The 22,378-nt window shown below is 39.9% G+C and overlaps 1 protein-coding gene across 2 annotated transcripts in view; it reads left to right on the top strand.

Moving 5' to 3' along the window:
• The window catches only part of OBI1 (ORC ubiquitin ligase 1), a 51,632-nt gene extending 29,493 nt beyond the window's left edge, over positions 1-22,139 (top strand). For both annotated transcript variants that reach the window (XM_062194059.1, XM_062194060.1), the window contains one exon: positions 19,165-22,139. In XM_062194059.1, the coding sequence (XP_062050043.1) occupies positions 19,165-20,704 (1,540 nt within the window). In that variant the 3' untranslated portion in view covers positions 20,705-22,139. The remainder of the gene's footprint in view (positions 1-19,164) is intronic.
• Positions 22,140-22,378: the final 239 nt, after the last annotated feature.

A 22,378-nucleotide genomic window follows, 5' to 3' on the forward strand; every position in this document is an offset into this window, starting at 1 on the left:
AGGAAGAATTTCCCATGGCGACTCAGTAGGTCAGATCAGTGGACAGCAAGCGTCCTTGAAGTCCTGGCCATCTGACTAAGAGAGGAATGGGAGAAGGCGGGGTCGTCACCCAAGCGCCCGCTGGAGCCCAGGGCCTCGCCTGTAAAGAGGCGAACAGAGATGGAGTCGTCACTCACACCCACTGTTGCCTGGACACAGTGTCCATAGAGGCTAAAGGCCTTAAGTAGAAGTGGTGGCTAGAGTTCAGTGCTACGACCTTTACGAGAGTAGTCAGGCGAGTATCCGACAGTAGACCACCACTCAAATAGCAGTCGCCGTGAGGAATTTTCGTTCCGCGTCTTACCTCAAAATTTGGAAGGCCGATGTGTGGATGGAGATCGCAGAGCGTTCGGTGGCTTGGAAAGAGTTCCAGTGGTGTGCTTCATGACCAGCAAAAATCCAGGACCCCAGAGCACTGGAGGATGCTGGATTACCAATATGAGGCTATCCGAGTCACGGCACCAATGTTATATCTTAATGTTGGCCATCGCAAAGCACAACAGACACCAGAGTAAGGGAAAGGGTTTATTGGGGAACACCCAACAGACCGTAGTGAAGGGGCGGCAAAGGAAAAAGAGGAGACTGTAAGAGAGACAGAGAGGAGGGAGAAGAGAGACGAGAGGAGGAGAGAAGCCAAGAGAGGCCAAGAGAGCAGGGAGCAGAGCCAAGAGCCCGATTTTTTCCTTTATGCATTTTAACCATCAACAGTACTTGGGCAATTGATTAGCAGGAGTCTGCTATATCTACCACCCTTTGCTATAAGGAAAAAAGCCTGCTAGTCTGAGAGTTTCATGGGGAATGACCAGGCCTCTGCATGGTAAGAAACATGAAGAATGGGAAAAAGTTGAAGGGAACACTTTAGTAATGGATTTTTGTTTTATTCCTAAATCTCCTTGAATTCAGCTACTACTAAATTGTGCCATAACATGTGGATATGTTGTCCTTGATTGAGTTAGGAGTTCCTTAGTGATTTTTTTTTAACTTGAAGAAATATTAACAATTGACTTAAAAAGCATTTAAAATTTCTGTTCTTTGCCAAGCCTTTCTGTTCTGTTTGTATGTGTTTTTTGGTTTGGTTTGGTTTGGTTTTTTGGTTTGGTGGGTTTTTTTGTTTGTTTGTTTGTTTTTGTTTTGTTTTTTCTTTTGCTTCAGCACTCTAGAAAGGGATCATAGCATGTCACCAGCTATTATGAGGCATTAACAGACCAGCAATCCTTGCTGTCAGCTACTAATTCATTTTATAGTACGGAATACAAAGCTCCATGTACAAGACTTTGCAGATCATTTCTATCAGACTTGGTTATAATTGGATTAATAACCTTCCTTTCTATAAAAATATATGTTCAAGAATGTTGTATGTTCTGTAATTGTGTCTTTAGTGAGTTAGATCTGTGAGTTTGATAATGTCTGCCTGTATACAGCTCATTTTACTGCACAGGATCCCCAAGGCTTGTGATTATGGACCAGTCTTCACCCATGGCCCAGCTCCTTTGGGGAAAAGATGAAAGCTCTGCTTACTAACTTGACAGTCAGCAGTATTTCATGTTAGTAGAATATAAAAGAAGTGCTCCAAAGAGGCAAGAATAGACTTAATAGATTAGGACCTGGACTCTCTTCTCTTTTTGCTGTATTTATGTTTGGCTTGCATAATAATCTTCCTGTAGGCCCAAGATTGTAAAACAAAATCTAAATCTTTTTCTTTATCCTCTTTCCTGAACTGCAGATTCATATTTCCACCTGTCTATTTTGTACTCTCAGTAAAGGTCCTATACATTACATTCACCACAAAGCATGGTGGCTAAGAAGAGCTTAGCTCTTGAGACAGACTAACTGAATTCAAATTTCCCTTCTACTCTGTCCCCCATTCCCATGCCCAGTTCATTTTTCATCATACTAAAAATTGCATTTTAGTAAAACATAAATCAAATTATTTAGATCTCTTTCCTAAAACTGCCCAGTGTTTCCTAAACTGAAATCCGGGGGCCGGCACTGTGGCGCATCAGCTAAAAACCCTGGCCTGCAGTGCTGGCATCCCTTATGGGTGCCAGTTCAAGTACTGGCTGCTCCACTTCCTATCCAGCTCCCTGCTAATGTGCCTGGGAAAGCAGCGGAAGATGGCTGAAATGCTTGGGCCCCTGCATTCACATGGGAGAACTGGAGGAAACTCCTGTCCCCTGGCTTTGGATCAGTTCAACTCCAGCTATTGCAGCCATTTGGGGAGTGAACCTATGGGTTCACTCTCTACCCCTGTCTCTAACTCTGTCTTTCAAGTAAATAAATCTTTTTTTTTTTTTTTTTTTTTTTTGACAGGCAGAGTGGATAGTGAGAGAGACAGAGAGAAAGGTCTTCCTTTTTGCCGCTGGTTCACCCTCCAATGGCCGCTGCGGCTGGCACACCGCGCTGCTCCGAAGCCAGGAGCCAGGTGCTTCTCCTGGTCTCCCATGCAGGTGCAGGGCCCAAGCACTTGGGCCATCCTCCACTGCCTTCCCGGGCCATAGCAGAGAGCTGGCCTGGAAGAGGGGCAACCGGGATAGAATCCGGCGCCCCAACCGGGACTAGAACCTAGTGTGCCAGCGCCACAGGCAGAGGATTAGCCTGTTAAGCCACGGCGCCAGCCTCAAGTAATTAAATCTTAAAAAAAAAAAAAAAAAAGAAAGAAAGAAATACGAACTCTTCACTAGCTAGTCCACATATGCCTCTTGTACTTAATCTCATTAGCACTCCCCTGGCTCATCGTAGTCCAGCTCCCCTGTCATTCTTCTAAAACGTGCTGGACTTAGTTTCTTCTGCTGAGAATATTCTGCTTCCAGATCTTTGCTTAGATATCTCCTTTGGTCATCATGTTCAGAGAGGCCTTTTCTGATAAATCAATCTAAGGCATCTCTCTCTCCCTCAGATCTGTCTACTTATTTTGTTGTATGAGACAATGCTATATTAAAGCAATAGGACTTGGTGGTTACGAACAAAGGTTGTTCTCCAGGACACTGAACACTGACCCTGTATATTTAATGTCTGTGTAATTTGGAGAAAGACTTTTAACCACTGTGTATCTCAGTTTTGGCCATCTGTGAATGGGCTGGTGATTCTGCCTATCTTGTAGATTGTAGTCAAGATTAAATGAATTAAAATTTGAAATGTATTGATGACAGAGTCCATAGTTAAAACCAACAAGTGTTACAGTATTTATCCCATATTACCATCTTCACTCCTGTTCCTTTAATTTCTTGCTCCGTTTGTTGTCTCCTCTACTAAACTCTAAGTTCCCACATGGATGCCTGTCTTTCTCTTCTAAAGCCCCAATGCTTTAGATGTTTGATAGATATTTGTTAAATAATTAAATGAGTAAATAACATTGGCTAAATTACTTAATCTCTTGGGACCACCATTTTCTTTAAGTAAAATGTGGATAATGTATCATTATGAGGATTAAAGGAAATAATCTTTACAAAATCATCCTCACAAAATATATGACATAAATAAGAGATACAGGTAGAGTAGGACAATGTGTGTGTGTGTGTGTGTATGTCTAAATGTATCCATTCTCCTCATCCCTAGTCCCACACAGAAAATTATTTATCCTCTTGCTTCATTCTTACCCTTTTTATGATTTTACTACTTTATTTATATTTATCTAGTTGCCTAAAGTAAAAATAGCAAAATGTTACAGTCTCTGTCCTTTCAATTGAACCCTATACCTGGTTGTTTTTTCTAACCCACCTATTTTCAATGGCTTTGTGATCCATTTTCTTATTCCTACTAGTTTGGATCCACATTATTTTTAGCTTAGCCTAGTATAAAAACCCTCTGACTGTTTACCCTTTTGCAAGCTAAACCCTCAAGTATTTTATATCATTGCCTCAATTCTGAGATATAGGTTTGATCATTTTGCTCCCGTTTAACTTTTGGTGATTCCCCATTGCCTGCATGTTAAGCCCAAGCTTTTTAATATTGTATAGTATACAAGGTTCTTTACTATATAACTTCAACTTAGCTTTTCTTGCCTCTTGTCAAGCATCTGCCTTTTTGGACTCTTCTCTGACCATACTGAAAATTTCTCAGTGGGTCCCAAAGAATTTCTCATTGGCCCATGTCCACTATGTTGTCTCATGCTTTTGAAGTTTCACTTAATGCCTTTTTTCTTGCCTTTCCTGTTCTTCCTACTAGCCTCTTTCTAATTCTTTCTGATTCATTCTACCCATCCTTTGAGATCTTGCCCAGTTGTCACTTGTGTCCATTTTTCCCCAGATGGAGGGACTTTCCATGATTTCCCCAGATAGAAGGATCATTTTCTTTGTGTTGTGATATCCTATTTTAAACATCATATTATATGCTAACCATTTGCATGACTGTCACGCCCAGTTTATCTGCCAGCTGATTAGCATTAAGACTTTTTAAAAATGTATGCATATGTATATTTATGCAGAACACACATATTCATACTTGTGTATGCATCTTCTTTGTCTGGGGCATAGCAGAAGGAAAGAGTTCTTACTTTTTTTTTTTTTTAACTTTTATTTAATGAATATAAATTTCCAGTGTACAGCTTATGGATTACAATGGCTTCCCCCTCCCATAACTTCCCTCCCACCCACAACCCTCCCCTCTCCCGCTCCCTCTCCCCTTCTACTTGCATCAAGATTCATTTTCAATTCTCTTTATATATAGAACATCAATTTAGTATAAAGATTTCAACAGTTTGCACCCACATAGAAACACAAAGTGAAACATACTGTTTGAGTACTAGTTATAGCATCAAATCAAAATGTACAGCACATTAAGGACAGAGATCCCACCTGAGGAGCAAGTACACAGTGGCTCCTGTTGTTGACCCAACAAATTGACACTCTAGTTTATGGTGCCAGTAACCACCCTAGGCTGTCGTCATGAGTTGCCAAGGCTATGGAAGCCTTCCAAGTTTGCCAACTCTGATCATATTTAGACAAGGTCATAAAAGACAGAGTGAGGATAGTAACCAGTGATCCTAAGAGTGGCATTTACCAGGTTTGAACAATTATACAGCATTAAGTGGGGAAGAGGACCATCAGTATACACAGGTTGGGAGTAGAGCCATTGGTGGTAGAGTAGAGGTTATGATTACAAAGGAATGAGGCCCAAGTGCACTAGACAGGGTCTAGAACAAAGGACAGAGTCATTATTAGAGGAGCTAAGAAAGGTGCTGTCTAAGCTACAATTAAGTTTTCTGATTGAGAGGCAAATAGAACCTGATAGAAGGGGCTTGATAATAATCTGGTGGGCTTTAGGCCTTGTAAGTTAAGAGGCCCAGACCTATCTATCTCTTCACATGGGGTATATCCTAAGGGAGGTGTGAACCTCCTAGGGGAAGGCACCCTGTTGACTTTCATTACTTGGCTGGCCTGGGAGGAGAGCTGGCCAGGTAAAGGCAGGGGGCATCTCTAACAAGAAATTTACAGTTCTGCCTGCAATGTTGCTGACCCTACTTGACCATACCTTCAGCTGCAGTGGTCACTTTGGAAGTTGGGCTGAGTGAAGGGCTTTTCAGCTTAGAGCCAATAAGATTTGTGGGTCTGACCTGGGTGTCCTTCGACTCCAGGGCAGGTCCATGTCCAGTGATCCAACTCTTGGCAGAGCTGCCAGGGCTCTTCACAAGCTGACTTCTGCTGAAGCCCAGGCTTACCACATTGAAAGCCACTGCAGTGGACTGGCCTGTTGGGTCTCCTTGAGGGCAGATCACTGTACAGATCAGCCATTAATAGGCCTGCCACCCATTGCTTCTGATGCCTAGCTTTCTTTTCCTCCTGGTTTGTGTTAAAGCAGACCAGAGGATGCAAGTCAAGGGAGTGCCCATGTCCCATCTCTAATCTTCGGTGGCCTGAACTACAAGTCTATAATCACAGGCATGTTCTGTAGTAGTTTTTCTAAGGTAGACAATGCCCATGAGGAAAATTATTTTTTATATTTTGGATTTTGAGCCTTCTTGGCATTCTTGACAGGCATTCAAAAAATCAAAGTTTCAAACAATCTGGTCTCTAAAATTTCCAGTAAATCCTGGACTTTGGTTTTTCCAGTTTGGGCCCAACTGAAAAAATCAAAGGACCTATGTCTCTCATCTTATAGAGACACCAACTAATCAGTCTATTTGGAGTATATTAGAAGGACTGTCAAGATGTGATGTGGTACCAGACTTTAAGTTTCTATAATGGAAAATGCTATTAATACAAATGTTTGAGAATTAAAAAGTCTAATGATCTTGTGTTACTAGACATGATAGTTATCTTAATGAGAAAGCCCCAGAGGCCTAAAGGGTTAAATACTTGTAAAATCCTACAGGTGCTTTCAAAAATACTGTGAAGTAAGCAAGTGCCTCTTGTTGGTTGATGAGTTTATAATTTTAAACATGGCAACTTAAAGTCTTTTGTCATCCACAGTTATATATGATTTGCTGCTCATAAAACTAAAGCGTTGTTGGTTCTGGGTTTAGCTCTCCTCCTATAGGTTCCTATGGACTTTTTCCAGCCACTTCTATTGTATTCAGTACTTTGGGATGGCTCTGCAAACAGATGAAGCCAATAATGTATTAACAGTACCAACTGAAAGAAAGTATGGTTAACTGAGGTTACTAAAAAGAAAAAGCAATTCAAATCAATTGGCAATCTACAAAAAGAGTTAAAGATTTTAAAAGCTATTATTAAAATTGCTATATTGGTCTATTATGCTATATTATATGTGTGTACATATTGTATGTCCACATGGGGAAATTTTATTAAGAGTTTTATTTTAAATGGCTTATAGATAAGATTGTCCATAAATTTAAGCTGCTAAAATCAATCAAAGATACATTTTAATTTGTGTGACCTGAATCTGTGTATCATATGTTTTAAACTTGTTGGTAGAAAGAAACTAAAAACATTTTATATGGTTGTGCTTAAGTTTACTGGTTAAACAAACTACACCATCTTAGATATTTAAGAGGTGTTTTCAAATACATGATTCTTAAAATTTATAGAAGGCATTGGACCTTCTGGTAAATGTTTTCTTAAGTTGTTATCTAAAGGTTGAAACTGTTTGCTAAGTATTCATGTGATATTGCTATTGTCAGCAAGCGATCTAGGACTTGCTCCCTCATTTCTCTATTCGAAGCCCAACTTGTTCTTTCATTTCTCTATTCTCTTCAAGGTAGGAAACTAATTCTATTATGAAGGAATCTGTGGGATGCACAATTTAATCTTTAGACCTTTTAAAAGAGATGGCTAACATTTTTCTGTAATAGCATAGCCAAAATAAGAACTTGAATAATAATCTCATAGCTAGATTCACTTCGCCATCAGCGAAGTATACAGTAAGTAGAAAAAAACCTCCCTTTCAGACCAAAGGGAAAGAAAGTTTTAAAGTGAGAATATAATTTTCCTCAGAGTTCTTACATGTTAACATTGCCAGTGCCACTGAAATGGAACTGTCCAGGAGGTTAAGATTTTGAGCTTCATTGAAGCTTAAACTATGAAGGCTTGAAGTGATCAGGAAATCAAGACTTTGTTGGCACTTCCCTCACAGAGGAGAGCAAGGAATATCCTGTATTCCTGTCTAAATTGCTGTAAGCTTGGGAGTTAGAAACAGAGGAGACAATATTAGTGTTTCCCTAGCTCTGGTACTGGTTTTTTGCCTGAATCTCTTGAACCAAATTTTTGTGCTTTTACCTACTCCTATGCTGACTCTGGGCTGTGGCCCAGTTCAGATTCTCAAGTCTGTTCTTTGTAAACCATGTCTTAAAATATGCCAGTGCCATTGTACCTTTGGCTTCCACATCAGCACTTCTGGTCAGGCTGGGTTTGGCAGTTGTCCCTTCTTGACCTATTCTGACCTTTTTGTTTCTCATGAGTTTGCTCTGACAAATGCCGTTATTCCTAGTATTTGACCCCAGCCTGATCTGATGACTGATTCTGCTGTGCCCTTTGGTTTTCCCGGAAGGGGAACTTGTAGACTGTCGGGAAACCTGATGATACCCTGAGGCCAGGCTGTGACAGCCAGTTGTGCTCAGGCCCTCAGCTGCCTGAGGGGGCCCTTCTATGATATTCAGCTAATTGGGGATAGACTACAATTTTCTGTCAGCTTGTCTTTATTGTATTGATAAGATATTTTGGGAGCCTGCAATGCATGCTAATAACTAAGCAATAATGTTGTCAAAGATGTTATAAAATGTGAGAACAGGGATAGTGACTTCTACATCTCTTGATTTCTTCCCTCATAGCCCCTCAGCACACATTTGTCCTCAGTAACTGTCATCAGAGTAATAATTATGAAGTACCTGGATCACGGTTTTTTGAAGGAGAGAGAGAGGGAGGTGGAGAGGAGAGGGATGGGGAGGAGGAGGGAGGGAGAGACTTTGCTAAACTGAAAATGTAGACAGATGCTAGACCAGAAGGTTTTCTTGTTATTAAGAATTTTGTTTATTTATTTGAGAAGTAGAGTTACAGACAAAGAGACAAAGGTCTTCTATCTACTAGTTTACTTCCCAATTGGCTGCAATGGCCAGAGCTGAGCCAATCCGGAGTTAGGAGCCAGGAGTTTCTTCCAGGTCTCCCACATGGGTGCAGGAGCCTAAGCACTTGGGCCATCTTCCACTGCTTTTCCAGGCCATTAACAGAGAGTTAGGTCAGGAGAGGAGCAGCTGGGACATGAATCAGCGCCCATATGGAATGCTGGCACCACAGGTGGAGGCTTAGCCTACTACGCCACAGCTCCAGCACCAGACCAGAAGTTTTAAACTGTGATTTTATTACTGAACTATAGTTGTGCTCTTTTCTATTACTAAAATTGTGTTGTTAAAGTTATTATATTTTAGGAAAAGAAGAAAGTTCTTTATTACTCTAAGAGTTGTAAAAATATGTGAAATAACAGGTCTCAATGTTCTGTCCCACGAAAGATTAGAATTCCAAGCAAACTTCAAGGTTGATTTTTTTTTTTTTTTTTTGGACAGGCAGAGTGACAGTGAGAGAGAGAGACAGAAAGGTCTTCCTTTGTCCATTGGTTCACTCCCCAATGGCCGCTGTGGCCAACGCACTGCGGCCGGCGCACTACAGCCGGCGCACCGCGCTGATCCGAAACCAGGAACCAGGTGCTTCTCCTGGTCTCCCATGCGGGTGCAGGGTCCAAGGACCTGGGCCATCCTCCACTGCACTCCTGGGCCATAGCAGAGAGCTGGACAGGAAGAGGAGCGACCAGGACTAGAACTCGGTGTGCCGGTGCCACAAGCGGAGGATTAGCCTGTTGAACCACGGCGCCGGCCAAGGTTGATCTTTTTGGAAAAGGAGAAACAGAAAATTAGGGCATTTCTGCATGGAATCAGAATGAAATATATTTATTCAATAGAATTAAATTTATTCCACAATAAAAAGAGTAGTCTATCTTCACATGCATTATAGGAAAAGTAGAGTGATATCCTATTTTGAGCAATTTTCCCCAATATACTATCCAAACAGAAGGAAGGAAACCTTGAAAATGAAAACTGACTGTCATTTCCAAATAAAGGGTCAGAAACCAAGTCCCAGTAGCCATGGAAGACAAGGAGAGAAAGTAGCTAATATGAAACATAGTTTAGTTCTGAGTTCCCACTTGTGACTCCTGCTAATATGGGTCCGCCCTTATTTACCACAAAAGGAACTAATTTGTTCCTTCTCAATTTACATATGCTGCCCAACACTCAGTTCATTGTTGTTAAGAATATCTGGGGTTCGCGGAACCATGGCTCACTTGGTTAATCCTCTACCTGCGGCACCAGCTTCCCCTATGGGTGCCGGGTTCTAGTCTCGGTTGCTCCTCTTCCAGTCCAGCTCTCTGCTGTGGCCCGGAAGGGCAGTAGATGATGGCCCAAGTGCTTGGGCCCTGCAACTGCATGGGAGACCAGGAGGAAGCACCTGGCTCTTGGCTTCAGATCGGCACAGCTCCAGCCTTAGCAGCCACTGGGGAGTGAACCAATGGAAGGAAAACCTTTCTCTGTCTCTCTCTCTCTCTCACTGTCTATAACTCTAGCTGTCAAATAAAAAAAAAAAATTAAAGGAATATCTGGGTATCTCAGCATGAATTTTCAATATCACACTTTTAACCACCATTGCACACTCCATTTAATAAAATAAAAACAACAACAAAGTATCCTTAAAATTGTGTGAATAATATGAGGTATTATTTTTAAAACCTGCTATGTTGTTGAAAGCTTGCAAGACCAACTTTACCTTACTTTTTTGTTTTGTTTTGTTTTGGGTTTTTGTTTTTTGCTTTTTGTTTTTTTTTTTTTTTTTTTTTCGGACAGGCAGAGTGGACAGTGAGAGAGAGAAAGGTCTTCCTTTTCCGTTGGTTCACCCCTCAATGGCCACTGCTGCCAGCGCGCTGTGGCTGGCGCACCATGCTGATCTGAAGCCAGGAGCCAGGTGCTTCTCCTGGTCTCCCATGCGGATGCAGGGCCCAGGGACTTGGGCCATCCTCCACTGCCTTCCTGGGCCACAGCAGAGAGCTGGACTGGAAGAGGAACAACCAGGACAGAATCCGGCGCCCCCACCAGGACTAGAACCTGGTGCCCCAACCAGGACTAGAACCCAGTGTGACGGCGCCACAGGCAGAGGATTAGCCTGTTGAGCCACGGCGCCGGCCTACCTTGCTTTTTTTTTTTTTTTTTTTTTTTTTGACAGGCAGAGTGGACAGTGAGAGAGAGAGACAGAGAGAAAGGTCTTCCTTTTGCCGTTGGTTCACCCTCCAATGGCCGCCGCGGTAAGGGCGCTGCGGCCGGTGCACCGTGCTGATCCGATGGCAGGAGTCAGGTGTTTATCCTGGTCTCCCATGGGGTGCAGGGCCCAAGGACTTTGGGCCTTCCTCCACTGCACTCCCTGGCCACAGCAGAGAGCTGGCCTGGAAGAGGGGCAACCGGGACAGGATCGGTGCCCCGACCGGGACTAGAACCTGGTGTGCCGGCACCGCAAGGCGGAGGATTAGCCTAGTGAGCCGCGGCACCGGCCCCTACCTTGCTTTTTAAATAGTACTTTTAGAAGATGGAGAGTAGTTCTCGTGTCATGCCAGCTTAATCTTTAGTGGGGAGATTGTGGCATTTTTCTGTTCTGGAAAATACTGAAGCACTTTCTGTTTTGTGATAAAACTAGGAGAAAACATAGCATAACTTGTATTTTTTTTATATATAGAAAGCTTTTATTTAATAAATATAATTTTCATAAGTACAACTTTTGTATTATAGCGATTCTTCCCCCATACTCACCCTCACACCCCCAAACCATCAGACCGCCTACTCCCTCTCCCATCCCATTCTTCATTAAGATTCATTTTTAATTATATTTATATACAGAAGATAAACTCTATACTAAGTAAAGATTTCAACAGTTTGCACCCACACAGACACACAAAGTATAAAGTACTGTTTGAAGACTAGTTTTACTGTTAATTCTCGTAGTAAAACACATTAAAGACAGAGTTCCTATATGGGGAGTAAGTGCACAGTGACTCCTGTTGTTGATTTAATGATTGACACTCTTATTTATGACGTCAGTGTTCACCTGAGGCTCTTGTCATGAGCTGCCAAGGCTATGGAAGCATCTTGAGTCCACAAACTCTAACATTATTTAGACCAGGCCATAATCAAAGTGGACATTCTCTCCTCCCTTCAGAGAAAGGTACCTCCTTTCTTTTTTTAAGATTTTTATTGACCTATTTGATAGTCAAGTTAAACAGAGAGAAGAGAAGCAGAGAGAGAGAGAGAGAGAGAGAGGTCTTCCATTTAATTGTTCACTCCCCAATTAGCCGTAATAGCTGGAGCTACACCGATCCAAAGCCAGGAGCCAGGAGCTTCTTCCAGGTCTGCCACATGGGTGCAGGGGCCCAAGAACTTAGGCCATCTTCTACTGCTTTCCCAGGTTATAGCAGAGAGCTGGATCAGAAGTGGAGCAGCTGGGTCTCAAAACGGAGCTCATATGGGATACTGGTGCTTCAGACCAGGGCGTTAACCCACTGCACAAGCCCCGGTGGCCCCTTCTTTCCACTGGGATCTCATTCACAGAGATCTTTCATGTAAGTCATTTTTTGCCACAGTGTCTTGGCTTTCCTTGCCTGAAAAGCTCACATGGGCTTTTTAGCCAGATCCGAATGCCTCAAGGGCTAAATGCTGTTTATGGCATTGGTCATTCTGAGTCTGCTGTATGTCCTGCTTTTTTTCTTTTTTTTTTTTTTTTTTTTTTTGAGTCCTCAAAATTAGATCCCAAGACAAGCAAAACCTAGGAATATTAAGGCCCTAAAATTTTCTGTGTAGTTTTGTACCATTTCAAATAAGAAATATCTTTTTTTCTGGTTGGAAGATTACTGCTGATTATGCCATGAGACAAATTGATCTTGTATGCTTTGTACACTTCACACACTTAAATATGGTTGTTTAAGTTCATGGTTCTGGTTCAGACTTAGTCATCATATGTCTGGTAAAAATAGTTGATTTAGAATTCACCAGGACTATCTGTCAATTCTGTACTTTCCTTTAATGAATTATCTTTGGAAGTTTCAAAATATTCCTGAACTTGTGCCTAAAACAGAGTAAATCATAAACTTTATTGACTGTGATACACACTTTCCTACAGTTGTTTTCTTCTTTCCTTGCCAGGTTTCCATTAGTAAATGTATGTATTAATATATAGATAGTACAACAAAGCTAGTCAGTCAACTGTGTGTTGTTTCCTTGTGACAGTAAATCTAGTTTATGATTTGATAGGAATTATGAACAGGTGCTGATAATACTTGAGAAAAGACCTCATGTTCAGGTAGTTAATATGATTTTAATCATGGTATTTAGAATCAAGGACTCTCTCTCTTTGTAACTCTGACTTTCAATAAATCTTTATTTAAAAAAAAAAAACAGATTCCTGAAGAGGTCATGTTACATGCTACTGACTAAAGATATGTGTAGTCAAAACAAAGATTTTGCAAACTGAAGGAATCTACCTGCTAAATTGTGCTTTCGGGGAATGTACTTAGGAAAGAGAAATGAACAATGGAAAGCTCTTCCCTCTAAAACTTGACCTTTCTCCATGTTTAAAATAAAGAAGACTAGATTGAGGTCAGCGAGTTAAAGTGCCACTTGGAACACTAACATAATCAGAGTGCCTAGGATCAAGTCCTGCCTATGCTCTGGTCAGCTTCCTGCTAACATGTACCCTTGGAGGCAGTAAATGAAGGATCATGTGCTTGGGCCTCTGCCACCCATATCAGAGATCCAGATGAAAGCGCTGACTCCTAGCTTCAGTCTGGTGCAGTCATGGTGCTTGTGGTTACTTGGGGAGTGGACCAGCAGATAGAAGACCTCTTTCTCTCTCTCTCTCTGTTACTCTGCCTTAAATAAAGAAAAAAAATGTTTTTCAAAAATCATAAAGATTGTTTTCTAAGATCTGAAATTAAGGGATGAGAATATACACAATTACAGCTGTGTAAACATTCTTTTGGTAAAAGTGGCAGTTCTTAAAATGATTTGAGATTGACATAAATTAATTTGGCTTTCTCTTGAATCAACCATTGCTTTAATATAGATAATTCTCAATTTACACAGTGTACAGGGCCATAAAAATGACTTTGCATGCTAAAATCTCACCAAGAAATCTTAATGGGAAAAGAAACACAATTTTTCTATGACCTTAACTATTCTGTCAAAACACTGGCTCTGTACTGTCAGTTATAAATGTATGTGGATATGAAAAAAAGTAAAAATAATATTTTTGTGTACTAATATTTCTGCAGCATAGTTTGAAACATGAGAAACACTAAGAAATTGTTCTTTCTTGGTAAGACACTTAGAGAAAATAGTTTGAATAGTGTTTACTTTTTTATAATATAAACAATGATATAAAGCTATTATATTTTCTAATACTTTGATGAATTTTTACACTCCTAAGTTTACATCAATTTCTAGTATTTGATTGTCTGCTTTCAATGGCATGAAGTATCCTCATTGATTTAATGTGAAGTTTTTTTTTTTTTCCTCAACTAGTCATTCCTGTAGGCATCTTCATCTTTTTTATTGCCACAGCTGCTTCTCATATATGCTGTTAGTTTGTGTCTACTAAATTCCTCTGTCGTACATAGAGTATCTTGAATGGACTGGCATTGTTATGATATTCAAATGGTCTGCTATTTTTTTCCATAAATACATTTGCCTTTGATTCTAATTTCACTTCCATCATCATAACTTTTATATTTCTATGCTATCCCTTCATCTTTGTTTCCAAATCTATCTTTTCTTTGCTTTTCTGAAATATCACATAAGCTGTTCACTGGGCGACAAGGAGCCAGCACAACTACTGCCTATGTGATAACTGAGTAACAGGTGCACAGTGGCTAATCACTGACAGACTTTGAGAGAAGTGACCTATTGATAACTGTAAACTGCAAACTCTAAGTGAAGATTTTACTTTGTCCATACTCACAGTTAATATAATATGGGAACTAAAATTAAAACGTTGTTGGTGGCCAGTATTATTTAGCTAAAACATAGTGTACTAGTCAGCTTTTTGACTCTATAACAGATACTGAAAGAAACTACTGGTGAAAAAAAGAAAATTACTTTGGCTCACGGTTTTGGAGATTCATAGTCCATCTCTGGATGGGAATTAAATGTCAGCATGAGTTTGGGAGCCAAAATTTTTTCAAACCATAGCACATGGTAACTGAAATTTGTGTGGCAAGGAAATCAACATTGAAAACCACAAAAGCTGGTCTGGATCCAAATATTGCTGTTAGTTTTCAGTGTTACCTCAGCTAACAAGTAGAGAAAATATGTAAAACTAAAGAATCATTAGGAAGAAAGCGGGCTCACTTCTATGGTATCCTCCTCATTCTTCATGAAGGCCTTTCTGAAGTTTGGTTGTCTTGGCAACCACTGACCACTATATTTATCCCTTTAGTTGAGATTGTTGTGAACTAGAGAGGCAAAGTAGATTGCCTAAATCTTTATAACAAGTTAGTAGTATAGAGCACTAGAGCTTAGTTGTTTTTTTTTTTTTAAGATTGATTGATTGATTTGGAAAGCAGAAAGACAGAGATCTTCCATCTCCTGGTTTACTCCCCAAATGACTACAACAGCTGGAGCTGGTCCAGACCAAAACAAGTAGCCAAGAGCTCCGCCCAGGTCTCCTGCATGGGTGAGGAGCCCTTGTGCTTAGGCCATTATCTACTGCTTTCCCAGGCACATTATCAGAGAACCGGGTAGGAAGCAGAGCAGCTGGGACTTGAACTGGCACTCTGATGCAGGTCGCAGTTTAGCTCATTGTGCCACAATTCTGACCCCTAATTTAGTTCTTTTGATCATTGATGTTGGCATTTATTCTTTACCACATTTGTGCCTTCTTTCTGATCACTTTCAACCACATCCTGTTTCTTCCAGTAATGGCCTGTGAGAGCATATGGTCTTGAGAACTTCTTGTTGTCAGAGATGTTCTTACTCTACTTACAGTACCTCAAAGGTCGAATTTATTTCTTCTAATTCTAGTATGGTCAAGAATAATCTTGTACCTACCCCAGTGGCTGTTTGGATAAGGGGAACCCTCATCCTTTTCTTTCATCCAGAATGGATGCATGAGTTCACACTGCAAGCTGAAAAATCCTTTCAGCTTCTACTGCATTCTTGCAGAATACATTTTCAGTATCAGTCGCAGCTCCCAAACTGCGCTACAATGTTTTCTCTGGCATAATGAAGCCTTTGGCCATCGTTGCTACTTTGAAATCAAAGCGTTTTGGTCTCTAATGGAATGTTTATAAAATACTCCCATTTTGAAATTTTCTCAGGAAAAGGAAGTATGGTAAATGATATTAGAAATCCCTCTGGCTTGCCCCAGCATTGCTTCATTTAATGCTGTATACTCTGGAAATATCTTGAATTAGTGTGAAAAGAAAGTATTAACATGCAACGATAAGTAAGCTTTTATCCTCCTTGTCTTCTTCCATTGAAGTAAAGTATCAGATATGTATCTTTAATCATAATTATCTGTATGATAAAATAAATTGTCCTTTGCCAGATTTAATAAAAGTATCTTGGGTAAGCGAAAAAATCCCCTAATACCTATGTTAAATGTCTCATCTATTTGTAGTCTTTTATGAAGGTAAAAAATGAAGTATTTTGGATGGAGCAGTATTAAGTTTCAAACCTGTAGTTTAAAAACTGTACTGTGTATATATCAATCTCTGTAGCTTTCATTAGTATCAATGAAATAAAGAAGGTGAATGGCTGAATGTGTGAAACATAGCACTGGCCCCAGCAGTCTTAGTCTTTTAAAGCCTTTTCTGATCCTGAGATTTTCTGCTTCTGTATTTATTTACCTTTGCTTCTGTGTTTTTTCCCCTTGGTGACAGAGAACAGGAATTACATCAGGTCTGAACTGGAAAGTGAACTTGATTAGGGGGGTATAGTTGGTGATGGATATTAAATGAAAGGCTAGAACATACTGTAGGATAAGGCATTTGGCTCAGCCTGTTCCCCATGTTGGAGTGCCTGGGTCCTATTCCCCGAGCTTATTCTGAGCCAGCTTTCTGTTAATGTGCAGCCTGGGAGGCAGCAGGCGATGGCCCAGGTAGTTGGGTCTCTGTCTAGATGGAGTTCTAGACTCCTGACTTTGTTATGGCCTAGCCCTGGTTATTACAGGCATTTGGGGAGTGAACCAGCAGATGCAATATCTCATCTTGTCTCTTTTTCTATCACTCTGTTTTTCAAGTGAACAAAAATAAATTAAGAAATGATATATTGTGGTTAATTCTAACATGTGCGATTACTGTTGGCTGCTGCTCCTTTGTAATGTTTTTATACTCAATTGTGATTATTTTTTTCTTAGATTGTTTTACAAGATTTATTTATTTATTTGAAAGGCAGAGTTAAAGAGGGGTGGGGGTGGGGGTGGAGAGAGACAAAGAGAGCGAGATCTTCCATCCAATGGTTCACTCCCCAGATGGCCGCAACAGCCAGAGCTGCACTGATCTGAAGCCAGGAGCCAGGAGCTTCTTGCAGGTCTCCCATGCAGGTGCAGGAGCCCAAGGACTTGAGCCATCTTGTACTGCCTTCCCAGGCCATAGCAGAGAGCACTCGAACCGGCGCCCATATGGGATACTGGCACTGCAGGCAGTAGCTTTACCTGCTATGCCACAGTGCTGGCCCCATGATTATTTTTATAATTAAGGGAAAAAAAAGAAGGTAAATCCAGATATAGATACTTTTTAATAGTAGTTCTCAAGCACCTTCCTACAAACAATTCTTGAATTCTTTTTTTTTTAATACTTTATTTATTTATTTATTTATTTTTTGACAGGCAGAGTGGACAGTGAGAGAGAGACAGAGAGAAAGGTCTTCCTTTTGCCGTTGGTTCACCCTCCAATGGCCGCCGCGGTAAGGGCGCTGCGGCCGGCGCACCGCGCTGATCCGATGGCAGGAGTCAGGTGTTTATCCTGGTCTCCCATGGGGTGCAGGGCCCAAGCACTTGGGCCATTCTCCACTGCACTCCCTGGCCACAGCAGAGAGCTGGCCTGGAAGAGGGACAACCGGGTCAGAATCCGGCACCCCGACCGGGACTAGAACCCGGTGTGCCGGCGCCGCAAGGTGGAGGATTAGCCTAGTGAGCCGCGGCACCGGCTTCTTGAATTCTTTAAAAAAAAAAAAATTAATTATCAGGCCGGCGCTGTGGCTCAATAGGCTAATCCTCTGCCTGTGGCGCCGGCACACCGAGTTCTAGTCCCAGTCAGGGCACTGGATTCTGTCCCGGTTGCCCCTCTTCCAGTCCAGCTCTCTGCTGTGGCCCAGGAGGGCAGTGGAGGATGGCCCAAGTCCTTGGGCCCTGCACCTGCATGGGAGACCAGGAGAAGCACCTGGCTCCTGGGTTTGGATCAGTGCAGTGTGCCGGCCACAGCACGCCTATTACAGCGGCCATTGGGGGTGAACCAACGGTAAAGGAAGACCTTTCTCTCTGTCTCTCTCTCACTGTCCACTCTGCCTGTCAAAAAAAAATTTTTTTAAAACTAATTATCAAAAAGATGATTAGCACTTTTGGTAAGAACTTTAGGGGAGAGATATTTTTCATGGAGTTAGAATGTAAGGTTTATGTTTATTTGGTTATAAGAAGCAGTTTCCTGAAAGTTAGAATTTTCTTTTGTGATAAGGTAGAATTTAACCTAGATATTTTATGTCCTTTGGATCTGAAACTGTCTTACTCCTCAGCTCCAACCAAATATACCTATACTAGGTATATATACTATACTAGGTCCTCAAAAATTACTTTCTGAATTGAACCTGGTACCTATTATTGACATAATAATGGAAAAAAGATAATGCTAGGTTAAAAGACTGAATTTTTGATGTATTCTTTTTGTCACTCTCCAAAATATTCCCTTTAAGAAAATGTAAAAATGTTTTTATTCATAGTATATTGGAAGCACAGGCACTGACTCTATTTTTCAAAGTTGAAAGAAATGAGATTGATGTCCCATACAGTTATAAAATGCTAAAAATAAGTAGAGCTGAAATAAATTAAAGCCCAGTGCTTAGAAAGGCCAAGGAAAACCTTCAGATCAAGGGAGACTATAATTGAAAGGGTCCAAATAAGTATTTAAAACCACTCTTCCTGGGACTACTAAGATTTCTGAATTTCAAATTGGCATTTTATGTTTGACAAGGTGACATTGTGTAAGAAATGTGTTGTAAAGCACTGCTGTATGATAGGAAAATGATTGAATGTAAATATTTCAAGATGTGGACCACTGTTCAAATGTTATCATAAATCTTTGCCATTGTTTTAGGGGATAACTCTTCATGCATATTTGAACTAACACGACAGAGCTAGCCCTTGGAAGAGAAATCATCAGCAAATTTGTTCCTCTTTGCTAAAACTGCACTGATTGAGCCACAGAAATATAAGATCTTTGCAGTTATTATCATGTATTTACTATATTACATCAGGAGGGAGACCATTTTATGAAGATACTACATCTGCCATAGCTTTTGTTCTACTCATTAAGTGTTCTGACTTCTCACTTCCATGTGTAGTTAAAAAGTTCCTGGGCAATTTGCATTCTTAAACTTTTAAAAAGAAAAGAAAAACAGTTGATCTGTAAGATTAACTCTGCTTCCATTCTTTATAGGTTTGGAAGGTTTACAGTTGCTGCTCTTCAGTCCAAAGTTGAACAGTATGAACGTGAAACTAATCGGCTCAAGAAAGCCCTGGAGCGAAGTGATAAGTATATAGAGGAACTAGAATCTCAAGTCACACAACTAAAACATTCAAGTGAAGAGAAGGAAGCTATGGATTCCATTTGCCAGAGAGTACTTTCTTCAGATGGCAAGAGGATCAAGGATAGTGAAGAGGATATGGTGTCAAAGAATCAATGTGACAATGCCAGAACGCAGCCTGGCTCATCCACCTCAAGTTCTCACCTGACAAAGCCTTCCAGCAGCAGACTGTCTGACACCAGTTCTGCCAGACAAGAAAGTACCAGCAAAACAGAGCCTAATTCTTCTAAGAACAAAGACCTATATCAAAAACGGGTAGAAGTAATGTTAGATGTGACAGATGCAAACATGGATGCTTATTTGGAAAGAGAATGGGGTAATAAACCAAGTGATTGTGTACCCTACAAAGATGAAGAACTTTATGATCTTCCAGCCCCTTGTACTCCTTTGTCTCTTAGTTGCCTTCAGCTTAATACTCCAGAAAATAGGGAGAGCTCTGTAGTCAAAGCAGGAAGTTCCAGAAAGCACTCAAACCATCTAAGAAAATTGGTATTTGATGATTTTTGTGATTCTGCAAATGTTTGTAATAAAGATTCTTCAGAAGATGATATAAGTAGAAGTGAAAATGAAAAGAAATCAGAATGTTTTACTTCCCCAAAGACAGGATTTTGGGATTGTTGCTCTACAAGCTATGCCCAAAGCTTGGATTTTGAGAGTTCAGAAGGGAATAACATGGCAAATTCTGTTGGAGAAATATCTTCAAAACTGAGTGAGAAATCAGGCTCATGTTTATCCAAGAAATTAAATTCTATTCGCTCTTTTGAAATGAACCGGACACGGACATCCAGTGAAGCATCAATGGATGCTGCTTATCTTGACAAAATCTCTGAATTGGATTCAATGATGTCAGAGTCGGACAACAGCAAGAGCCCTTGTAATAACGGTTTTAAGTCAGTGGATTTGGATGGGTTGTCAAAGTCATCTCAAGGCAGTGAATTTCTTGAGGAACCTGAAAAGTTGGAAGAAAGAACTAAACTAAACCTTTCCAAAGGTTCTCTAACTTCTGATCAGTTAGCAAATGGAAATGAATGGAAACCTGCTTCTTTTTTTCTCCTCTCTCCATCTGACCAAGAAATGAATGAAGATTTTTCACTCCATCCCACTTCTAATCCAGGAACTAATGAAATTAAACCACCCAGTTGTTTGTTTCAGACAGAGTTTTCCCAGAGTGTTTTGTTAAGCAGTTCACATCGACTTTTTGAAGATCAAAGGTTTGGATCATCTTTGTTTAAGATGTCCTCAGAGATGCATGGTCTTGGTAACCACCTTCAGTCTCCTTGGTCTACTTCCTTTGTGCCTGAAAAGAGGAATAAAAATATGAATCAGTCAACAAAAAGAAAAATCCAGAGCAGCCTTTCCAATGCCAGCCCATCTAAAGCAACTAAAAGTTGACTCATTAGAAAGCTGTCCTTCGTGTTTTTGTTCCGAGAGAAATATGAAAGTTTTTAAAAGTTGTTTTTTTCCCTTGTAAAAGCTCTATACAGTATTGAATTATCTTAAGTGAGAATGGTGGATTAATTTGTACCAGAATACTTTTGTTCATTTTGAAAAGACTTTGGTTTTTATTCTTATTTAGGAAGCTTTAGCTCAGAGAAAGTTGAGGGTTTTTTTTTTTTTTTTTGAAGTGAACATTATATATATCTGGGTTGGGTATATTTTTCTTTACTGTAATCTTATTTAACAGATACAGTGAGCCTCAGTTGTCTTCAGAACTTGGCTTTCTTGAAGCTTTTAGTATTGTCTCTACACTGCTCATAAAGAGAATTGGATTCCTTTAGAGCTTTTCCTAGTATGGAAATCATTTTGTCTGCCCCTTTTTATTTATGTTAATGTTGGCCTAATTTTATGAAAGACCATGATGGAAAAATAGCACTCTGACCTTAGCCCAATGTTCATTTACTGTTTTTAAGGTTATATGTATATGTTTGCATTTTTTTTTAACATTCTGCTTTGTATAGTTTTTGTGAAAACCTTCTGCTAGTATAAAAGAATACATTTTTGTATGAAAATACTCATTTTATGTCAGCCTATATTTGCTCATCTTTTATGTGTATGGAGCAGTTGGTTTTGGAGGAATTTAAATATACCCTCTCATTGTTGCAGTTGTATAGGTATGAAAGCACTCATTGCAATTATTAATTCACTTGTATCCCAGGGGAGGTTTTTTTTCTTTTAATTTGTGCGTGTATGTGTGCGTGTGTATGTGTCTTTGTCTGTGTTTGAGTGATAAAGGTCTTGCTTGCATGTTACTGTTCTTTGTAGAAACTGTGTGCATGGTAGCATTTTTGCTTGCTATTTTCCATACTTAAAGAAAAAGAAGTTTCGGTTGGCTAATAGAATAGCTTTTATGTAGGACAAATTTTTTTGTTTTATGGAGAGAATTGATGGGGGGGAAGATAGGTAAGAGTTAAGCACAATTTTTAATTTAGGCTTTGAAAAACTATATTATTCTAAACATGTTTGGTGTGTTTAAAAATGGGTTTGTATGCTAATGACTTGTTTATCTAATGTGCACTGAACATTTTACATTAATACCATATTGTTTTCATTAATACTGCATGTTTTTCTATGTGAATTGAATAAAGAATGTCATAAGTGTCATATTTCTTGATGTCTCAGATATTGAATTAACCTATACATACCAGGAAAACATAATTTTATTTGATCTTATATTACATGGGTTGACAAACTATGACCCATACACCAAAAATGGCCTGCAGCTGACTTTGAAAGACCTGTGAGCAAAAAAAAATATTTTTACACTTTTTAATGGTTTTTACAAATCCAAAGTATATAGTTCCATGACATGGGAGAATTATTTGAAATTCAAGCTTCAGTGTTTCTGAATAAAGTCTTACTGAAATGCATTTATACTCATTTGTTTATGTATTATATATGGCTGGTTTTGTACTGCAACAGCAGAGTTTAATAGTTACAAAAGACTATGTGGCTCACAGAGCCTAAAATATTTACTATCTAGCTTGTAATAGAAGATTTTGCTCACCCTTGTTAAATAGACTCAGGATTCAATGAAACTATACAAAGTGAGACAAATCTCTTTTATGA

This window comes from Lepus europaeus, chromosome 6 (genome assembly GCF_033115175.1).
Source record: "Lepus europaeus isolate LE1 chromosome 6, mLepTim1.pri, whole genome shotgun sequence".
In the NCBI taxonomy this organism is placed as follows: Eukaryota; Metazoa; Chordata; class Mammalia; order Lagomorpha; family Leporidae; genus Lepus; species Lepus europaeus.